General features: G+C 41.2%; 1 protein-coding gene across 3 annotated transcripts in view; it reads right to left on the reverse strand.

Moving 5' to 3' along the window:
* IMPG1 (interphotoreceptor matrix proteoglycan 1) overlaps positions 1–23356 on the reverse strand; it is a 316264-nt gene that overhangs the window by 285315 nt on the left and 7593 nt on the right. For all 3 annotated transcript variants that reach the window (XM_088471628.1, XM_088471631.1, XM_088471624.1), the window contains exons 2-4: positions 11154–11182; positions 6798–6868; positions 2412–2500 (exon numbers count right to left, since the gene is read on the reverse strand). In XM_088471628.1, the coding sequence (XP_088327754.1) occupies positions 2412–2500; positions 6798–6868; positions 11154–11164 (171 nt within the window). In that variant the 5' untranslated portion in view covers positions 11165–11182. The remainder of the gene's footprint in view (positions 1–2411; positions 2501–6797; positions 6869–11153; positions 11183–23356) is intronic.

Consider the following 23356-nt stretch of genomic DNA (forward strand, 5'->3'; position numbering starts at 1 on the left):
CCCGGTGGCTCCCCGGTCCAAAACTGCACCTGGTCCTGGAGGCCTACCTGGCCTGAAGACTGCGACTTGCCCCAGTGTGAACACATTTTGATATCAATAACCTGGCATATGCAGCTATTTTGAAATGTTGATGGCAATACCCTTGCCAGAGCCATAACTAGACTTTTTGGTGCCCTGTGCCAGAAAGAGCATTGGCGCCCCCCATTTTTCAAATAGGGACATAACACACCCAAAAAAGGGGAATGGCCTCATGGGGAAGGGCCAGGGAAGAGATAGGGGAGTCCAGGAGATGCTGGCGATGAAATAAGAGGAAGCTACAAGTGAGAATGATAATAAACAGAAAATTGACAGACCTTAACAGTGCCCCTTGTCCTGTGGTGCCCTGTGCCATGGCACAGGCCGCACTACCCTAGTTATGGCCCTGACCCTGGCATATGCAGCTATCTTGGAATGTTGGTGGTAATAACCTGGCATATGCAGCTATCTTGAGATGTTCGTGGCAATAACCTGGCATATGCAGTTATCTTGGAATGTTGGTGGCAATAACCCGGCATATGCAGTTATCTTGAGATGTTGGTGGCAATAACCCGGCATATGCAGCTATCTTGAGATGTTGGTGGCAATAACCTGGCATATGCAGCTATTTTGAGATGTTGGTGGCAATAACCTGGCATGAGCAGCTATCATGGGATGTTGGTGGCAATAACCCAGCATATGCAGCTATCTTAAGGGAATCGGCATGAAATACCAACGGAGGAGATGCCGGCTGTCAGTACACTGACAGTGGCATCCCGATGGTTCAAATTCCAACAGGGGAACAGTGAGTACTGTTCCCCTGTCCTATTTACCCCTAACCCTCCTTTTTTGTACCTTCATACTAACCCTTCTTACCCCGCACCCAAACCCTAACCCTCCTGGTAAGTGCCTAAACCTAACTCTTCTCCCTTAGTGCCTACCACTAACCTTACCCCCATAGTGCCTAACCCTAACCTCCCCCTGGTAGTGCCTGAACCTAACACCCCCTGTCTGGAGCCTAACCCTAACCTACCCCCTCCCGCAGCCTAACCCTAAGTCCCCCTGGGGACTGTCGGGATTCCAGCACCGGTGTTCTCTTGGTGATCGGGATTCTGGCAGCCGGCATCCCGATCGTATGGATATTAACTGCATCCCATCTTGAGATGTTAGTGGCAGTAACCTAGCATATGCAGCTGTCTTGAGATGTTGGTGGCAGTAACCTGGCATGTGCAAATATCCTCTGATGTACATAATAAGATATTTAACTTTACATTGTCAAGGTTTTTTTTTAACAAATATTTTTAAGAATAAAAGAAAAATTACTCCAAATATTGTCTAACTAGGGATCTATTAATGAGGCTGCCAGGACACATAGCAGTCTAGGGTGATGCAGTGGGGTGTGGTTAAATCTTGTAGGCATTCCTATGCTTTTCAGCTCTCGACTCCCTGCAGTCCCAGGGAGCTCCACAAAGCTGGTGAGTGTTAACTATAAAAATTATTACAATAAACAAAGAAGATGTGTATAAGTTATAAATATCTTCTTTGTATTATTCTAATAATTTTGATATCAAATCTCAGGAGTATGACTTACCCTGACTGTACGTCTCTGTTACTCATTGCCTGTCTGTATCATTTGATTGCTGCTAATTCCTTCATAATTCATTGTTTATTAGGTATGGTTTATTTGAGTTATTTATTAAACACTGGTAAGTTACTAGGTAACCCATATATTACAGTGCTGTCTTTAGGATAAGCAATAAGCCTGCCATTTCTATTCTTGGGAAAATTCAGACACATTTACTGATTGTAATGGCTGGTAGTATGTGATTATTTATATAACTGATGTATAATGAGTAGTTTAGATTTTTTCTTATCTTTATTTAATCAATCACATTATGATGACTCAGGGCTTGATTCACTACAGATCACTATTGTGATCACAGTTGTGATTCCATACACAGGTCTGCTGCAAAAATATGCTAATGAATGCAATCGCAAAGCCGTCGTACAGCCAGTATATAGATATCTCACATCCATAATACCTTGCAGTCCTGCGCATACATCGGGAACATCGAGTAACATTGCCGCGGTGGATAATTTATGCATGCCCAAGTAACGTCGTTCAAACGGACAGGCACGCCTGCGTTTCTCAAACCATGCCCCTGTCCCTCGGTCTGCGATGGCTTTGTATCTGTGTAGGACATTGCAGTGCTAACTCACACATGGGCATGCGCAGTACGCACCATCGGCTGATCTGCGTACGATGTTGCAATTGCGATCCTTGATGAATCAGGCCCTCAGTGAGGAGTATTAACTAAAATCTTTGTTACTTATCCTTAAAATATTCGGAAACACTGTAAAATCTTATACATCATATTGAAAACTAAATGATATACCTTTAATAGATGCTTGGTGTCATTGATGATTTCATTGAAGGGAGTATCATTTGAAGTCACAAGGGAAGCTGATACAGAATTAGGAAGACCTGTAATGTAAAAGAAATTAAGTCACTTATATACTCATATACTACTCATAACCTTCTTGGCAACTTTAAGAAATGTAATAAAACTATTTTAAAAATTATGTCTTTCAAGTTTCTTTTGTCCTTTTTGTTATTATGTGGCCAAAGCATCCTTTCTATTTCATTATTTTAAGCAAATATCCCCAAGCTGTTCCCTGATCTCTGCCTGGGATTTTATTCTTTGTAGTTATTTTGTAATATTCTTTGTACGATAGAAAATTGCTGTACTTTGTTCAGTCTTCTCCATGATTGGAATTTACAAAATTCTTTAAAGTAATCTAATGGTTGCTTTCACAATCTGAGTAACCAGCAATTTGTTCTCAATGTCTTGTGCTGCTGGAGGTATTTCTAGCTGCAATAATCCTCAAACGGTAATATATATTAAAACAAAAACAAAAAAACATTTTGCGGGTTTAAGGTTACTTAAAGGGGTACTCTATTCCAAATCTATGCTTTCCTCTTACAGTATGTGTGGTGTAGTACAGTATGTTTTGGAGGCACCCTAACCAGGGTTATATCAAGCCACAGAAGTTCTGTTCACTGCAATTGATTTTGGCTTGAAATTCACAAATACTGTAGTACAATTTTGAAGGATCTGAGCTTTGTTTCAGCAGGCACACTTCCTTTTAGCCATCTACAATTTCTGTGATAGTAGCTGTCAGCACAACATATGTGTTATTTATTAACCGTTATTTATATAGCTCACATATATTCTGCGATTTACAATATTTAGTCATTCTCATCAGTATCTGCCCTAGTGGAGCTTACATTCTATATTACCTATTACATAAAAATTTTTTTGTAAGAATCCAATTAACCTACGAGTATGTAATTGGATTGTAGTAGGAAACTGCAGCACCTAATGGAAACCCACTTAGCACATGGAGAACATACAAACTACACACATATATGGCCATGGTGGGAATTGAACCTCAGTGATATGAGGCAGTAATACTAACCACTACATGCTGACTACCTGACCTCTATTTTAGTATCATCTCTATGCGGATGATACCCATATCTATCTTCTCCAGATCTCTCTGCGTTGGCCGAAATTACAGAACCTCTCTGCCGTTTCATCTTGGATGTGATTTTACCACCTCAAACACAATCTTAGAGGTAATAAATACCAGTCAACAGAAACTGCCTACCTGATAAGACTCTATCTGTGGGCAACATAAAAATTAGCTCAACCTTTAAAGTCCACTGCGTACGTTTCTTTGCTCAAGAATAAGCACATATCTCACACAAGATACTGCCAAGACCTTGGTACATGGACTCATAATATTCCACATTGACTATTACAATTACCGTCTTACTGTGCTTCCCTAATCCCTACAGTGTATATTGATTGCAGAGGCTATAATATTCTTCTACTGCTGCTCTGCTCTGTCATTCTTTGCATTGGTTCCCTTTATCAAATTAAATATAAAATATTTGTAAAGCCATTAATGAAAATGCACCAGCATACATCTCATCCTTTGTGTCAAAATATCTCCCAGCTCAACCCCTCTGCCTCTCATTCACACCCATTATTTGGTCCAATTACAGGAATGTCCTCCCTTGCACAATAAGACTTTCCCCTTGCTACCAAAACTTCAAGCACTGACCTCTTCAGGCAAACACCATTTTAACCTTTTTAGACTATTCTTCCAGATTAACACCACACTACACAGGTCACATGAGCTTACATTTATTCTCATTCTATATTAAAAAAAAAAAACACTGATCCATGTCTGGATCACTTAGCCTCACTAAGCAGTTTTCCAGGGGGCGCCGAGAGGGTGGTGCCTATATAGAAGCGCAGCCGCAGCTGCACATTGGGCAGTTGGAGAGAGAAGACTGCTGGCACTGAGACAAAGCAGTCTCTCTTTCACTGCCTGATGTGTCGCTGTGGCTATGCTGCTATACAGATGCAGAAACAGTGGTAGTGGACGGAGAGAAGAATTGTTACAGGTGGGCCAGTGGACCGCCCCTCCCTCCCTAGAGCCACCCCTGTGCCGAGTGTGCTGCTATTTATTACAGGTTTTGGGGGAGGGGTCGTGGCCATGACTGCCAGATTTAGTCAAACCCCTCAGTACTTGGGCACGATGGAGCTCTTGACGGACCTGACTTTTCCCATTGCTGTCTGGCTGATCCAATACACTTTAATTGCACATACCCTTATGTACAGATGTTTCCTATACACTGTTGCTGCAGTCAAGCCAAACAGCCCTTCTCGGCATGCCAGGTACTGTCTAATTCAGCTTGTGCCGAGCTTCTTTTTCACCAGAAAATGCATCTATGTAATAAACGGATGCAACAAATTGCTTTCTGAGACTGCACTGATTAATTTAATGTAGACACTTTTCTAACTGTGTGACTGAGACTGAAACCTTATAAGAAATGTTACAATGCAGCGGCTGAGACTTGAGTTCCATGCCAAGCTCCGTTGTGCTTTGTATACAGACTCAGTCGCACACAGATATACCAGTGTCGCATATAAAATCAATCAGTGCAGTCTCGTGAAGCGGTTTGTCACATCTGTTTTGCGACATTTTAATGCAAAGAGATGTAAAAAAGGACCAGGTGTCTCTCTTGCGTCAGGTGCCTCACGCCACATGGTGTATTGAGGCCAGGTATATAAGGACACATCTGTATCAAACTCCTATTTCCCTACAGAATGTAAGATTGTGAGCAGGGAACTCATCACTTTGTATTAAGCTTTGTTTTATTACTGTTTGTCACTAATTGAAGTGTGCTGGACTATTTAGCAATAACAATAACTAATAATAATAAACTGGAGAGAGCAGCCTGCTAACTTTAATTGCTAATACATATTCTAATGAACATCTAAGTGCAGGTTCTTTGTCATTTACATTATCTTACAGTGCCTAACATCGCCATATATTTCCTTGCAGCGCTTTACAGGGCTATATAGAATTTAACCCTATCAGCTGTGTGATAGTGTAAAAGAATTGGACCAGCAATTTGGCTACTCCTTTCTGATGATGCAGCTACAGACACTGCATTTGGACTACTATTGGTTTGTTTGCCATTTACAATTGTAAGGGTAGTGAAGGACATTTTTCCCTTTTGTTCAAAAATATGTATTAATATATTGTTGAATTTTGTAACAATTTAAAATCAGATTCACAGAAATGTTAAAAGGTGCAATATAATATACTATTATAAATAAGGTACAGTTGTTTATGCTAGTAGTAGGAAGGTAAATAATGTTTTAAAGTTTACATTAAACCCCTGTCTAAAGTTTTTTAGCCTCCAACCTTGGACTCTCCCTGTTATCTGAATTGGACAACTGGAGCACCATATTTGATACCATTAGAGAGCTGTCCAACCTGGCAGACTGAACCTTCCTGTGGATTTCGAGGTATGAAGTGAATGCTAAATAACAATTATCTTCCCTCTGAAAACATGCAATGCTACAGTGACTCATTTCAGGTAGTCACCACACACCAAGGTGTCATATGGGGGTGGTGAGGTGGGGGTATCCAAAAGTGGACAAACACTTTAAGCCAGGGCTGTAGCTAGGGTAGTGCGGCCGGTGCCATCGCACAGGGCACCACAGGTCAGGGGGCGCTGTTTGGGCCTGTCAAATTTCTGTTTATTATCATTCTTGCTTGTAGCTTCCTCTTATTTCATCCCCAGCATCTCCTGGCCTCTCCTATATCTTCCCTGGCCCTTCCCCATGAATCCATGGCCCTTTTTTGGGTGCATTATTTCCCTTTGAAAAATGAAGAGGGCGACAATGCTCTTTCTGGCATAGGGCACCAAAAAGTCTAGTTACGGCTCTGCTTTAAGCTCCATATGAAAATTACATATTAGTCATACTAAGATACGGCAATGTATCAAACCATAAGAGTGTTGTATTATATTTCATAGTAAAACACTTTACTATTATGCAAATAGAACACAAGAGCTCAAAGTGCTGATGTAGGGACCCTTACCACATATTGCAGGAGACTACCATGACAGTCAGTTTACAGTATGTAGGGAGTCAATATGAGTGTTGTCCAACCACTGATATCTAGGCGAAAAAGTCCTACAACACATTTATTCAGCCTCTACCCTATTACTCCTCATGTAAAATTATATATCTAAAGCGTTTGATATTTGAGTCTTTTTGCAGATTTTTAAGAGGTTAAAACACATTTGTAATTGTCTGTTTGGCTGATAGGTGTCTGAGTTTAGAATACTAGTAACAATAAGTAGCAGTTATTGCCTATTCATGAAAATTGGTAGCTTGTGTAAAGTAACTTACCAGTTATAGACACTGGAGGTTCTTCAATAATTACTGGAGACAAAGTGGCTTGTGGAGAATTCTCATTTGTCCTAGAGAATATGGTGCAATGTCAGTCATTAGAGGGAAAACTAAAATAACCAGATGTGGGGTCTCTAATCTTTTGTATGTAAAAAAACAAAATCATAACTTCATAAAGGCGTGCTACACACATATGCAGTTTAACTATTCCATTATGGACATTAAAGCAAGAATTTTAGCATAAATACATCTTCTGAATTTGTCTACTAAAACACTGCTCACTTCAGACCAATTTACACATTCACAGTAATCATGACATATTGGGACTCTTTACTACAGGGGAATTGGTTTATGTTTTTGAAGCCATGTTGTACATTGGACAAAGTACCCATAGATATGTACTTCTCTGGAACATAGACAGTGCAAGACGCATCCCATTAAACTTAAGGTATAACAGCTGGGGTTAACTTTTCTAGAGCTCGATTTTAGATCAACTTTAACATTTATTTAAATAGATTGCCATTCACAGGCTTTCAAACAGCAAAATCCACATATTTATAATTCATCAGGTTTCAACTTCAATTGAAACCTGATGTCAATATCAGTCTGATTTTGTGTAAATTATGTCTGTTTTTATCTTTCAGTTCAAAACTGATGGCAAATAGAATCTAAAACACAAACTCAAACCCGCCCCAAAAATAAGCACTGCACAGATCACTATGATCTGTGCAGTGCTTCTTAGGCTTAAAAGCACTGAGATAGTTAAAATTTAAAAAAAAACAGTGTGGGGTCCCCCTAAATCAATAACCATCATAATAACAATATTATAATCTATTTTTTTTTACAATTACTCCCACACCCACCTGCTCCAGGAAAAGAGCCCAGGGCTGGTATATCTTTAGGAGGGGGGACCACATTTTATTTTTGGTGTCCTGACTTTCCAAGGATTTCCAGGCTTGGACTGAGCAGTTTGGGGCACACTGTGTGTATCCCTGATATAGTGTAAGCTCCCCAGCTGGTTCAGCCTGGTGCTGGTTAATGGAAAATCAGGAAGGGGGACCCCGCACAAGTTTTCCTCCTGATTTTCCATGATTAGAACTGGCTGAAAGTTCAAGATTTTCAAATAGAGATACAGTGCCCTTCCAAAGAGAACTTTGTGATGTAATTAGAACTTAATTTTTATTTTCCAGCAGTGGCATTCTATGTAAATGAAAGCAAACAGATCTGGCAGTTGCAATAGAAATTTGAATCTGCATTTTAAGATAATTTACAGGTTGAGTCTCCCATATCCAAAATGCTTGGGACCAGGGGTATTTTGGATATCGGAATGCTCCCTATTTTGGAATTTGCATACCATCATTAAACATCTTGGGAATGGGACCCAAATCTAAACACAGAATGCATTTATGTTTTATATACCCCTTATACACACAGCCTGCAGGTAATTTTATACAATATTTTCAGTAATTTTGTGGCTCAAACAAAGTTTGTATACATACATGAAATTCATTTATGTATCATATACACCTTATACACACAGCCTGAAGGTAATTTTCTACCATATTTTTAATACTTTTGTGCCTAAAACAAAGTTTGTGTACACTGAACCATCAAAAAGCAAACATTTCACTATCTCAGTCATGCTAAAAATATTCCATATTTCGGAATATTTGAATATGGGAGACTCAGCCTGTATTACTTTGTGCATACAAAAGTCAATAAGCAAAATGCGTATCTCATTCTGTAACAATTTGGTTTTATGATGTCTTCATTACTAGAACAAAGGAATTACATACAAAAATGGTTAAATAATACCCAGAAATGTTCTCCACTCTTCTACTCACAAATCCTTCTATTTTCCTTTCAAAATAATGATGGATTATGAATGTTACATTGGGGTCTATTTATATTCCATAGGGACAGATTATGTCTAGGTTTTAAGTGTTTTAGTAATCCGATTTTTTGCATATTGTAAATAATAGAGAATAGTCATTTCAAATGTAATGTAATGTAAACCTGGTGCAGGCCATGAAAAATACATCTGCTGATAAATTAGTCTATACAATTCTTTCAACAGAATTTTAAGTTCATACAGGTATACCCAACTTTCTTTTCCTGCTTATTTACTGTACTTTGTTGTTTATTTATTATAAGAAGCTACATTATTAAATTAGCCTTAAATGTAAGAATAGCCCCTGACTTTCTCAGACTCAGAATCACTTATCCAATGGGTCATGTTTTGCGCTTTTACTGCAACAAGCCTTTTTTTTTTATAATTAATGGCCTGATCTACTTCTGTCTGGCTAGCTGCTCCAATCATAGTTAGCCAAAATGTCATCCCTCACAGTTGACACCATCTGACTGTAGATAGATAGATAGATAGATAGATGTAGAAACCCTCCAGAGAGAGAGAGACAGTAGATAGATGTAGAAACCCCCCAGAGAGTAAGAGACTATAGATAGATAGATAGATAGATAGATAGATAGATAGATAGATAGATGTAGAAACCTCCCAGAGAGAGAGATAGACTATAAATAGGGTAGTGGGTAGATCCCCTTCAGTAGATGTACCCTGATGTCATCAGTTACTGTCCAACATCATTAGTCACTATCCACGTGGACATAGAGGGGCAATATGAACCTGCCCAAAGTGTGGCGAGCAAAGCAAGCCTGCGAGGGGACACATTTCTTCTTTTGGTGACTTTTATGGGCATGGAACTGCACTTTGTAGGATCCCAACTATTGATCCTCCTGAGTGGGATCTCTGCAATCCCCATGAGTCAGGTCTCTCCCCCATGCTGTGTGCTCCCGCCTCTGAATGCCATCCCTCAGTCAGCTCAGCTTTTAGTTTGTGGTCAGCACTGCAGGGCTGACTTCTGGTAGATGGGACACCACAAATGGAGATGGGAGCATCTAGTGGCACCTGGCAGTACTGCACTTAGCAGTGACACTGACAGCAGCTCTTTATTCTGCACCCAGCCGGATCATAAGAGCCATCCTCTGGTCGGAGCTGTAGATAGAGTGTCTGCCAGTCAGTACTGATCAGGGGGGGTTTCTGGGTACTCAGAAACACCCCTTACATGCACTACTGTAGAGCATATTCTAAGGTCAATATTAAGTACTTCAACCCATTGGCTTATAATTATATCACTAAAATAACCTTATTTTAAGAACACACACTTAAAAAACTACATTGATTTTGTTGAAAAATTCACTCATTAAAAAAAATTGCTTCAGGGCCCCTCCGGGTTTAGGGGCCCTGAAGCTTAAACTTCATTAGTTTCACAGTAAATCTGCCTCTTTTGAGAATTTCTGTAATAATGTGGAGTGTGCGCAATCTATTTGGAGTTGATATATAGAGTTCTACTTGTATCTTGCAGATTCCTTTCAATGCAACATCATTTGTGCCATGTAGGTGCCTTTTATAGAGGAAATCTATTAAATGCATTAATATGTACATATAAACCAGTGCAAATAAAATAATAAGCAGTATTTAATTGAAGTAAGGAAAGTTTAATTATGACTTAAATGCTAAATATGTGTCATCACCACTGTTTTGCTTCCACTTAAACTGCTGTTTCAAATGTCCCTCTCCCTAGCTGAAGTCATTAAATAAATTATCACATCAGTTCCATCAGGCAGCAGGAGATTTAAAAATGGCTGTGTTTCCATCTGTAAAGGCCCCCATACATCAGCAATTGATTGCAGCAATCATGCAATTTGCAATCGATTGTGTATAAATTTTTTTCCCTTTTTCAATCGATTACAGATTGCAGAATTGCCACAATCGATTGCAAATTGCACGATTGCTGCAATCAATTGCTGATGTATGGGGTCCTTAACTCACAGGCACTGCTTCTAGTTATCAATGTACAATATTGTCATCATCATGCTAAGTAGAAACATCCAAAGAAAGTGCCCATGTCTCCTAATAAGTTTCCAACCAATGCCAAGTAACTGAACAAGACCAAGATACTACAGTAGCAACTGTTTTCAAATCTCCTACTGTTTGACAGACATAATAATTTATTCGCTGAGCAAGACAGGGGTATATTTAAAACAATAGCTCAGGTTGAAGCAATGTGGGTCTGGTAAGTAACGGTGGGGCCAGTATAATACACAAGTGCCACATTTTGGTGGCTCGAATGTGTAAGTAGACCTTTAAAAATACATTTTTATTTTTGCTGACCTGTGTATTTCTCTAACAGACCTAACAGGTAATAATACAGTTAAATTTCATGGTGCAAACAAGCCTACAGAAACCACTTATCCTATACTTCATGTTGGTAGCAGTGAAAAAGAGCTCTTAATGTTTTTTTTTTATATTGTTATTATTATTTATTAAAGATTACTTACTTTTCAGGCATTTTCTTCTCTTTGATTCTCTGGTAAACAAGAAAGTATCCAGGTTATTATAATAACAATGTTTAACAAAAGATTCAAAACAAACAAACATCAGTATTATTGTCCAGTATGCAAAGCAAATTAATTTTACCTTAACACACTGAAATTACCCTTCATTGAAATTGCTTTGGAAATAATAGCATTTTGATCATTTCAAATATGCAAATGCATGACAATAATGTTGCTGATTACAGGTTCCTGTTTGAAACATTGCACATTATTATCATTTGAAGACTAATGCAGTGATGCAGTAAAAATATTACTGAGCAGTAAAATGGTCAGCATTTCCTGCTGTGCTTTAAGAACTTGCCTAGTTTGCATTTATTTATTTATGCACAATTATTCAATGTAATACTTAAAGTGGTTTGCCTTTTGTTAAAGAGGTCCACTATAAATAATATATACTTGAAGAAACGGAATTGAATGCTTCATAACCTGAAGTTTAGTTTATGGTGATGGATATTAGATGTTTGTAACTGAACTAAATACCGTATAAGCAAAAAAAAGACAGACTCTAGTTTAACAGGAGGGTACAATAAGCTTGCTGTCTAGTTGACCCTCTTAATAAAGCTTAAGAGGATAAATGGTTTTAAATAGCCCTATCTACCACTATATGATAGTTTATTTGCCATTTCTTTGCCATTTTCAACTCACTTCTCCACCCACGTTCTCTTCCTTCCCTTACTGCTCTTAATTTATATACTTCAAAGGCAAAATCAACACTGTCAAGAAATGTCCTCTTCCCAGATCAGACACAGCACATCTTTATCTACTCTCCTCTATTTCCTCTTAATGATTTCACTCCTATTACTGAGAATGAGGTCTTATGCTGTTCTCATCCTCTTTCCTCTCAACTTTGACACCATTCTCTCCTATCATATCTGTTCCCTAATCGCTAATGCTAGCTTAACGCCAAGATGTCCCTCTGCACAGCATATTCCCTTCCATCTTCAAACATGCCTTCATTATTTTCTTTCCTAAAGAAAGACTCTCAACCCATCCTCTCCCTCTAACTAATGCATTATTTTTCTACAGCCCTTTGCATCTGAACTGCATCTTGTGTACAATCACTTATCCACTTTTTATTTTTAATTCCATCCTGGACTCTCTGCTATTGGACGTAATTACAGTATGTGCAGGGAGTGCCGCTGCTATGGGGACCGGGCTGCCTCCTCTGAAAATATTTTACTATATCCTTAAGAATGTAAGCTCTCATGACCAGGGACCTCTTCTCTCATGTGCTTCTCTTTACATTTTCTTCTACTCTTTACTCCCTATAAGGGCACCTAACACGTGACCAGGGCCGGCTCTAGGGGTGTTCGACCAGTGCGGTCGCACAAGGGTTCCACCCCTAGAGGGCGGCACCCTTCCCCAGCATCCCACTTTCAGCGGGACAGTACTGTCCCACTGCTCCATCCGCAGGCCAAAGTGGCCCGCGGGTGGTCTAATTGGGAGGTTGGGGACCCCCACCGTTTCTTGTTACTTGTTTCTTGTTCACTTACTAGTTCTATGTACTATGTAAGGCGCTGCAAAACACTTGTGGTGCCATATAAATAAAGGATAATAATAATATAGGGCCTTATATATCTTACTACGCCCCTGGCTTCAGCCCTGCACATTTCACCAATATTATTTACTCAATGCTATGTTAAGGGGTATCTTCTCCATACTCATCCTCCTGGACCTCACTGATGCTTTTCAATACTATTGACCACCCCTTTCCCCTGAACAAACTTCGGTCTATTGCCTCTATCTAACTGTGCTCTCCTGTGTCACCTACCATTCCGAGTGCTTCTTTAGTCTCTATGTCTAGCACATCCTGCCCTCCCTTGAAGATCAGTTCTAGACCATCTGCTTTTCTCTCTTTATACCCGTTGGTGAACTAAAAAGTTATTTTCTCTACTTCCACCTATATGCAGATGACAGCAATTGTACTTTACATTCCCTGAATTCTCTTTTATCCCATCTGCCCAACTGTTTACTGCCATATCCACTTCTACAACATGTCTAAAGGGGAAGCAGTCTGGAAGCCGACGGACGCAATCCTGACCGGCGGCTTCCCGACTGTCTAATCCCGGCAAGGGCTATATGACAGGTGTCGAAATCCTATCGCCTGTCACTTTACCTATGAAGGTAAGCCGGGTTAGGGAGGTTAGGGTTAGGCACCCCCCTGGGAGACTTAGGTTTAGGCAGTGGGGAAGGGGGTTTAGGTTTAGGCACATAGAGGCAGGATTAGGGTTAGGCACTGCAGGGAGGTTAGGTTTAGGCACCCTTAGGGGAGGTTTAGGGTTAGGGGGGAGGTTAGGTTAGTTTATACTTACCTTAGTGCAGTCGGGATTTTCACCATTGCACATCCAATCCCTTGCACTCCTCCTACAATGAAACACTGTATTTTCATATTCTTGGGGAGATGCACTCTCAAACATTTGAGAGAGATAAAGTGGAGAAGTTGCCAACCAATCAGCTTCTAGCTATCATTTATGAAGCACAGTCTATAAAATTACAGGAGCTAATTGGCTGCTGAAAGCAACTTCTCCAAGTTATCTCTGTCAAAGGGTAGATACATCCCCCCTCAGGATGTTAGCAATATCTATAAACATTATCTCATTGTCTCATCTTGACTATAGTAATCTCCTATCTATTCTTCCCTTGACATTTTGGTCCCCATTCCAATCCATGCAAGCTGATCTTCAACTCTTGCATTTCAACATCTCTTTCCCCTCTACAAATCTCTATACTAGTTCCTCCTAACCTCCCTAATCCAATTTATGATTCTCACCTTCACTTTTTAAGTCTTCCCCAACACCTCCTCTCATACATCTCATCTCAACACAAGATATGTTCTCTTAGATCTGTCTCTGACCTGCATCTCATGTCCTCTCTGATTGCACCTCTCCCTTCCATCTCCAAGACCTCTCAAATGAAACTCCATGTTTTCCCAAACAGATGCTTCCCATAATTTAAATCTTTTAAGCACTCCCTCAAAACTGACCTCTTAACTACATATTTGCCTACCCTCAACTGATATTACTTCAAATGTGCACTGCCAGCTACCATCCCTTCCATAGTTCTTATTATTTTAACATTGCTTCTTCCTCATCAAGTTTCCATGATTTGTATTTTGTATGTATTGTACAGATGATCTGATACTGGAATAAACCATGTGGTGCCACCAGCCAGAGTTGAAGGCACTATAGCAGCAAAACATATAATGTGTGGTACCCTTGGCTTAATGTCAAACCAGCCCTAGACCAGTCAGCAAAGCCTTGAAAAAGCCTATGGTGAAACGGCCGTCGGTGTCTTTAGACGGCTGCTATATAATGTAAAGTTGTACTGCATAATACTGCACCTAAATGTTGAAATGTCGAAATGTGTAGTGTCCAACTGAAACTAACAATACGCTGTGACGGACAAGAGTTTAAACTGGGGACAACCGCTGAGCAGCGCTAACACTCTGCTTTAATTAAAGGCTGCAAGCGGGACACTTACTCTGTTTCCCAGTCATAAGTCACAACTTGTGCTGATCGTGATGAACAATAGTTAAAACGGGAGACCAACCGCTAAGCAGCGATGATGTATGTCATTTAAATAGAAGCTGTATGCGGAACATCAAGCCTGCTTTTCTACCACATGTTATAACCCAGCATTTACTTACTTTTATGTTTAGCAGACAGAATAGGAAATAGCAGCAGTGCAGCGGCATTACGTATCATTTAATAAGCAGCTGCAAGCGGGATTTTGTTTTCCTGAATATGCACCCAATACTCATAAATGTTGTGCTTCACCACTAATAATGGTTAAGGTGTTCACTGCTGTGACGGGCAGTGAATGAAGTGGGGGAATAACTGCCAATTAGCTGTCCTGTATGATAAGAGCAGAAGCCTATAAACGGTATACTCAATTTATCTCCCTGGACCCAATTTGGGTACATATCAGGAGTGCTGTGTTCCATTATACCCATTTAAGTAAAGGAACAACCCGAGATAAACTACTCATTACAATATAAGATAATCTTAAGTGGAACATATAAATCATCTCCCATACAGGGACATAAGGAAAAACTGAGATAAAGATTATACTACGTCTTACATATATTGTTTAAGCTCAAAATAGTGGACCTTAGAGGTGGTGAGACACATAAGAGAATTTATAAATGGAATCACGGTTCATAGGATATTAGCTGATGATAAGTGGCTTTATATATTAATGAATATCAGCATTTAATTATGACATATGCAATGTCTATGTCACTATAGATATTGCTGAATATAAATTGGAGGACACAACACATGAGTATTAATATATGTACTACATAGTTTCAGTGTAGACCTATGAATAAGGATACAATAAAGTGTAGCAAGCACTGTATCAGTTTATTTTGAAACACATTGTTATTATAGACACAGGATCTCACTGTTAATACTATAGACCTATCATTTCTAATATTGGTGCAAGTAATAGAGCAATTTAGCCTAGGAATTAAAGGATAAGCAGACACACATTCTCAAATAGCAGTCGCTTTATTTTAAACACTTTATTTTTCTTTCTTTACACTTAACTTTATTTTAATATTTAACCAATCTTTCTATTTTATTACATACCAATAAAAGTATATGTTTTAGAATTAGTTGGTTCAGAGTGCACCATATAGGATGCTTTCTTTTTTCTTTTTCTTGTTAAATCAATTGTCTATGACTTATAGCATCATGGTAGCACCCTCATAAAAATACAAATTAGAGGTAACAAGATACCTATTTATATAATGTTGAATGGAATCTATGAGGATTGAACCTATGGTATTATAACAAAAAATATACCTGATCCTTTGGACACTGGTGCGGGATTCATCTACTATAAGTTTTCAATGTATACAGAGTTGCCTGCATCTCCTGTTTACGGTCAGCTCTGCAAAGGTAGAAAAACGCGCTTTTTTTGGCATCATTTGTGTTTGCAGGTTGGATGCAAATTGCCTCCAATGCTGTATAAGGCTCATTATGTGCTTGCCTGTGTAGTGCAAATTTACTCATGTGGTACAGTACGTCATCAGGAGTTCAAAAACTTTCCCGACAACAACCTGAAGTAAGCTAGGAATTTGAAGCAGAAGGATTGCAAAGGAAAAAAGGCACATATCTGCCAGTTACAAAGTGATTTGTTAGTGCTGGTTTCTGTCATCATCTTTAATGTGAAATGTCATCTGCCCTTGACACTCTCATGTCTCTGCATAGGCACATAAGGACATGGCTACTTTTTCTTGGCATGCGTAGGGCATACTTGCCTACTTTTGAAAAAGCATTTCAGGTAGATTGTGAAAGCAACACCTATGAGCGCGGCAGTAAAGTGGATGAGTACTGCTACATCTGAGAGGCGTGTCATAAAATTGACTTACTGTACATCCAAATGTAAATGATCCAAGCAGTTGGGACTCATTTATTAAATCAATTTGTTGATGAATACACAAACTTTTCAGGCCTTGCTCATCTATTGTGTTTTACAAGGGTTCCATATAAGTAGCCAAGTGAAACCTTATATGAAAATACATGGAGTCATAGGGATCATTGTGCCTTATAAGCAATGCAGGGAAATGGCACTGATTATACCATTTGAATGTATATATCTCTGATTTATTTTTTTCCCAAGTATGTAACACCTGGGGCTAAGATGCAATCAGGGAGATTGCTAGACTCTTCAGGGAGTCAAGGAGATTGCTACTATTTCAGGGAGTCTCCCTGATAATCAAGGAGAGTTGGCAAGTATGACGTAGGGTAATTTTCTGCTATGCAAACTGCTGTAGATCTCACTATGCACCAGCCCTACAGTGCATACTGTAGAATAATTGCCTAGAAGTGTAATGACTATTTAATGATGATGCTATATTTTTATCATAATAAAGAAACAAATAATAAAATAATAAACTCTGCACCAATGATTATTTGTTGTGTCTGTATTTTTACAATATGCACTTTTATTCATACACTATATGCAGTGTATAGAACTACATGGCTAGGGCTGTTTATCTCTTTGTCTATCTACATTTCCACTCTCTCATTATCTAGAATGCTGTAAAACAGAATCAATTAGTATAAATACTGCCCTGATTACTGCAGGTTAATAGCAGTGTTTAATCTGTTAGTGGGATACAAGACATATAAGGATATAGTTTACACACTGACTCAAAATATGTTTTTTTCTTGACTAAGTAGTAGTGTATCAATACTTTAATTAGTAGTTCCATCACAGCTTTTGTTCTATACCAGTGTTAGTCAACCCATGGCACTCCAGCTGCTGTGACAGTAGACACAGAGCCGTAGCTAGACTTTTTGGTGCCCTGTGCCAGAAAGAGCATTAGCGCCCTCTCTTTTTTCAAAGGGACATAATGCACCCAAAAAAGGTTAATGGTCTCATGGGGAAGGGCCAGGGAAAATATAGGGGAGGCCAGGAGATGCTGGGGATGAAATAAGAGGAAGCTACAAGTGAGAATGATAATAAATAGACATTTGACAGGCCCAAATAGTGTCCCCTGACCTGTGGTGCCCTGTGCGATGGCACCGGCCGCACTACCCTAGCTACGGCCCTGAGTAGACATACTGTATATGTATGCATTGCCACAGTTTTAGAATGCTCTAAAGCAAAACTGCAGCAGGACATGCTGGGATTCATAGTTCCAGAGCAGTGGGAGTGCCACAGGTTGCCTACCACTGTTCTATACAATGATTCCTGGCTAACAATCAGAATTAGTGCATTTTGTTCAATTAAAAATATTTAATACATGTGGGTGAGTTTATTTCTAATTTATTTTTTTTGGTATGATGACCCCTTGTCCATTATGCAGGGAATGGAAAAGTTTACATTTTAGGTGGTTCCAATATTCCATTACTGGGATCACAAGAGCTGAGGGTGTTATCAAAGAATGTAAGCATTTAATTAGTCAGCCCAATATTTTCATCAGTCCCGCATTGACCAGTCTAAGAGCCGCTTACCATTATAGTGGTCGGACCCCAGATTGAATAGTACAAGGGTGTTTATAGATTTAGCAGTGGGTTATAAATGTTATGTGTATTTGTTGATTTATTTTTAATTAAATTGACAGTGCTGAATGGTGATTTTTTTATCTAGAAAGACCAGGTCCACTTCTTGATGACCACTGATGCTAATAAAAACAATTAATTATTTAAAAGCAGACAGCATTGTCTCTCATAGTGATCACCAGCTCTCAGACTAGGTGGTGTAGGGATAGGAGATCCCCCTGAAATGTAAAGGTCTGGGCAGGGGCTACCTGGCAACTTTTAGCCTGTGGGGCAAGTCCAGAGCACTGGCCCCAAAGTAATGGCACATCCTTTTAGAGAAGCTTACGGGTGTAGTAGGTATTACTGCCAGACGCATGGCCGGCGGTTCAAATTCCGACAGCGACAGCCTGACAATGGTGAAGATCCCGATCGTCCCTAAGGTAAGTATCGCTAACCGAATTCCTCCCCTAACCCTCCCTTAGGGGTGCCTAACCTCCCCCCCAAGTGCCTAACCCTAATCCCCCCCTCTAAGTTCCTAAACCTAGCCCCCCTACCCCACAGCCTAAACCTAAGTCCCCCAGGGGGGTGCCTAATCCTAACCTCCCCCCGGGGGTGCCTAACCCTATCCCCCCTTCCTTAGCCTAAACCTAACCCTCCCAGGGGGGTGCATAACCGTAAGTCCCCCCGGGAGCCCTAAATCTAACCCTCCCTCCCGGCGCTGTCCACGTCTGGCGCCCAGCTTACCTTCATTCGGTATGCCGGGCGTCGGTCTTCCGATGTATGGTTAATGACAGGTGTCAAGTTATCGATACCTGTCATTAGTACCACGCCAGGATTAGAAATTCTGGAAGCCGGCAGTCAGCATTTAGACCGTCAGCTTCCAGACTACATCCCAAGCTTACAGTACAATAATGCCCCTGTAGCTGCTTCATTTCACATCATAAGCTTAGGTGGCACTGTAACAAGAAAAGAGTTGGTATCACAAAGTGAAGCTTCTAAAGTGTTTCCCTAACCATTAAACACCAGATTAGCAACAACATATATAGTTCACTTATGGTTTAAGAGTCCACTGTTTACTTCTGGAAATATTTAATAAGTGTCTTCAATGATTATTCCTTCAGATGTGGCATCCAATTTGGAAAAGGGAGAACAAATGGAAAAAATATACTAGGGGTGATACAGAGGTGGTCGCTGCTGTGTTTGACTGCGGAGTCGCACCAGCAATAATATGCAAATGCTAGTTTCGGCCTCTCCCTGGAGCAGATACCTGTGCCAGAATGTGCAAGCCCTGCGATGCCCACTTTCTGCACCCCTATGCACAGTAGCACCGTCATTGATTCCAGACAGTCCACCATCTCTGCATCATCTATGGCAAGTGCAAGTGTCCATGGTAGACGTGATGGTGTGTAAATGATGGACTGTCTGGAATAACCATCTGAACATGTCTCCGTCTTGCGATACCTCTCCCTCTGATTTCATCCAGTTTAGGACGAAAGGTTGCACTGAGCTAGCTGGCTGACTAAGCTAAGTGACAGCAGTGGGCATCACAAACATGTGGCAGTTCATCTTCCAACAAAGCACATCTAGGAAACAGAGTAGCACTGCAATGGCAGACAGTATTGTAGTTTAATAAACTATACAACCCCATAGAGAAACCAAGAATGTTTTCATTAATCAAGAACTAGATCAGATGACTGAAGGAGATGGAGTATGCTTATGGAGTAGTTGAAGGCAAGGAAAGGAAGGAAATATTGATTAGTTTGTAAATGTATTTACATTTTTTGATTCTGAAGAAAATTTATGAGGGAGGATCAATGTAGGATCAAGTTCTTCAGTTCCTAAAAGACATATTTGATCTGGAGAAGGTTCACTATTTGAGCATGGAGAGTTTGTCAGAAGATATTATGCAGTGTCTGCACCACCGCACAGAGATGCTTGGTGCGTATATGGGAGCAGGCTCACTGAAGCCCACTTGTGTGCAATCCTATGTGAATCAACACCTAAAACCTGATTACCAGAGTGACATCTGCAGAGCACCTGGTGCTAACACATAGTGAGGGCAGACATTTTGTTCCACATTCTGATTGAATATTGATTCAGCACATATATGCTGTATATTTTTTATACATCTTATAGAAATGTACTGTACACAGTACTTATATGGATACACTGAAATATGGCCTGCAGCACCACAGTACTTATATGGAATCTGGATACACTGGGGTGTGGCCAGCAGTGTCACACTATTTATATGGATACACCGGGGTACGGCTTGCAGCGTCACAGTACTTGTGAGTTAGGGATACACACTAGGGTACAGCCTGCAACATCACAGTACTTGTATGGATACACTGGGGTACGGCCTGCACTGTTACAGTACTTGTGTGTTAGGGATACACACTGGGGTACAGCCTGCAACATCACTGCACTTGTATGAATACACTGGTGTATGGCCTGCAAAGTCACAGTACATATATGGATACACTGGGGTACAGCACAAAAAAACCCAACAATTTTTTTCCTTTTTATTTCCTTATTTTTTAACATTTTTTAAAACTTTTCTAAACTTTTTTAAACGTGTTTTTTACTTTTCTTTATACTTTTTGCTTACTTTTCTAAACTCTTTTAAAAACTTTTTTTCAGCACTGGAGCAGATGTACACTGGACAGGTGCATTGGTAGCACTGGAGCAGATGGACACTGGACAGGTGCATCGGTAGTACTGGAGCACATGGGCACCAGACAGGTGCGTCGGCAGCACTGGAGCACATGGGCACCAGACAGGTGCGTCGGCAGGACTGGAGCAAATGGACACTGGGCAGGTGCGTTGGCAGTACTGGAGCAGATGGACACTGCACAGGTGCGTCAGCAGCTCTTGCGCTGATGGACAAAGCTCCGACCCTGAACAGAAACAGAAAAGCCCCTGGACAGACAGCATAGCCCCTGGATGGACTCAGCACAGCTCATGGACAGATAGTACAGGCCCTGGATGGACAGCATGGCCCCTGGATAGACAGCACAGCCCTTGATGGACTCGGCACACAGCCCATGGATGGACAGCACAGCCCCTGGACGACAAAGCACAGCCACTGGATGGACAGCACCGCACTTGGATAGCACAGCCCCAGGACAGATTCAGCACAGCTTACTACTCAGCCACACAGCAGAGTACAGCACAGTCTGAGTGAAGCAAATGGCGCCAATCACCGTGGGGAGGGACTTTTATGCAATCCAAAACCTGCAAGAATCCGATGCGGAATTGATCGTTTTTGGATCCGAGTAAGGGGGGAAGACCCGAGCTGGACTCGGATTCCGTTTGTATCTGCAATGTTCGGGTGGGTCTCAATGTTCTCAGAAAACATTGAGACCCGCTCATCCGTTTGTATCTGCATTGTTCTCAGAGAACTGGACCAGCTCATCTCTAATTAAAAGTTGACTGTTAGTTATTCATATATCACTTTGAGATCTCCGGACAAATAGAGGGCCTGATTCAGAGCCGGATGCTATTTGCGGACGGTCGTTCCAAAAAATGGGCAGGCTATTTAAATTGAGCGCTCGTTCTTTGCGGTTTGTTGACGCCTTTGTTACGTTCTGGGTTATTTGTGGAACCGGGGTGGTAGCAGGAGCGATCACAGAAGCAGATTTGTGAATAAAACTAGGATTTTTAATAAGTGCTCTAGTGGACATATAATGTGGCAGTAAATAAAAGTCCAGGAAAATATAAATGTGCACAAGAGTTCCGTGGTGGGAGCAAAAGGGTTAATGTCCAGGTAGAAACAATTAGAGCAGTCCAGGTGTGTAGGTAGTGAAACTGAAAATAAACAAGCCAGGTTTGCAGATAGTGAACTGAAGTGCAGGATGTCAGCAGGCTCAGGCACTCAGGTATGGGCAAGGGTGATGGAGGTAGCGGGGTAGTCCAGTGGGAACTAGGAGCTGACAGGCAGACTGGCAGACAGTGGATTCACAGGAACAGGAAAGCACAGAGAACTCCCTCTCAGCTAGGCTGAGATACACGTTGCACTGGCAAAGAAGGAAGGCACTGACCCTTCCTAAATACCCCATGCCGTGCTGTTACTGGCCGGAGGGAACATGTGACTCACCAGGATTGGCCAGCCGCATCACATGGCCAGAAGGCAAGATGGCAGCGCCCATGCCAAACGGAATGGAGACGCCGCCAGGCCTTACCAGTGCAGAGTGACAACAGGCCCGCACAACAACGCGTGCAGCCAAAGCCCCCCGCCAGACACCAGCTCCACCACCAGACAGCCCGCGCCACAATGACCTCACAGGTAACACTCACCTAGCACCATGCTGAAATACCCTGGCCATGACAGTACCCCCCCCCCCCTTTTGGGTTGGCCTCAGGACACTCACCAGGCTTCTCCGGATGGGCAGAATGGAATCTCCTGATGAGCGTGGGAGCGTGGACATCACGAGCATCGGTCCAGCAACGTTCCTCTGGACCGTAACCTTTCCAGTCCAGCAAATACTGTAGATGACCTCTGCATAGACGAGAGTCCAAGATCTGGGCGACCTCAAACTCAACTCCTCTCTCCGTCTGGACTCGAGGAGAAGCAGGTAGAGCACTATGGAATTTATTCAGGACCAGGGGCTTCAATAAGGAAATATGGAAGGAATTAGGGATTTTTAGGTATGGGGGTAACTGTAGACAATAGGCCACTGGATTAATGACTTCTGTTATGGAGAAGGGACCGATGAAGCGTGGTGCAAATTTCATAGAAGGAACCCTCAGATGAAGATTCCGGGTGGATAACCAGACCTGGCTTCCAACTTGCATGCGTGGAACTATTCTACGCTTCTTATCGGCCTGGGTCTTATAGCGAGAGGATGCCTTCAACAAATCAGACCGTACTTGAGTCCAGATGGCAGCAAAATTCCGCACCGTGTCCTCCACGGCCGGAACATCGAAAACAGGCAGGCTTCGGAATTCGGGAACACGAGGATGAAGGCCATATACAACCTGAAATGGCGTTTGGTTAGTTGACGAGTGGTAGGAAGCATTATGTGCAAACTCAGCCCATGGCAGCAAGGCAGCCCAATTGTCCTGGGTAGATGACATAAAAATTCTTAAGAAAGTCTCTAGATCTTGATTAACTCTCTCGGTGGAGCCGTTGCTTTGCGGATGGTAGGC

This window comes from Taudactylus pleione, unplaced genomic scaffold (genome assembly GCF_031769625.1).
Source record: "Taudactylus pleione unplaced genomic scaffold, aTauple2 ptg000015l, whole genome shotgun sequence".
Lineage (NCBI taxonomy): Eukaryota > Metazoa > Chordata > Amphibia > Anura > Myobatrachidae > Taudactylus > Taudactylus pleione.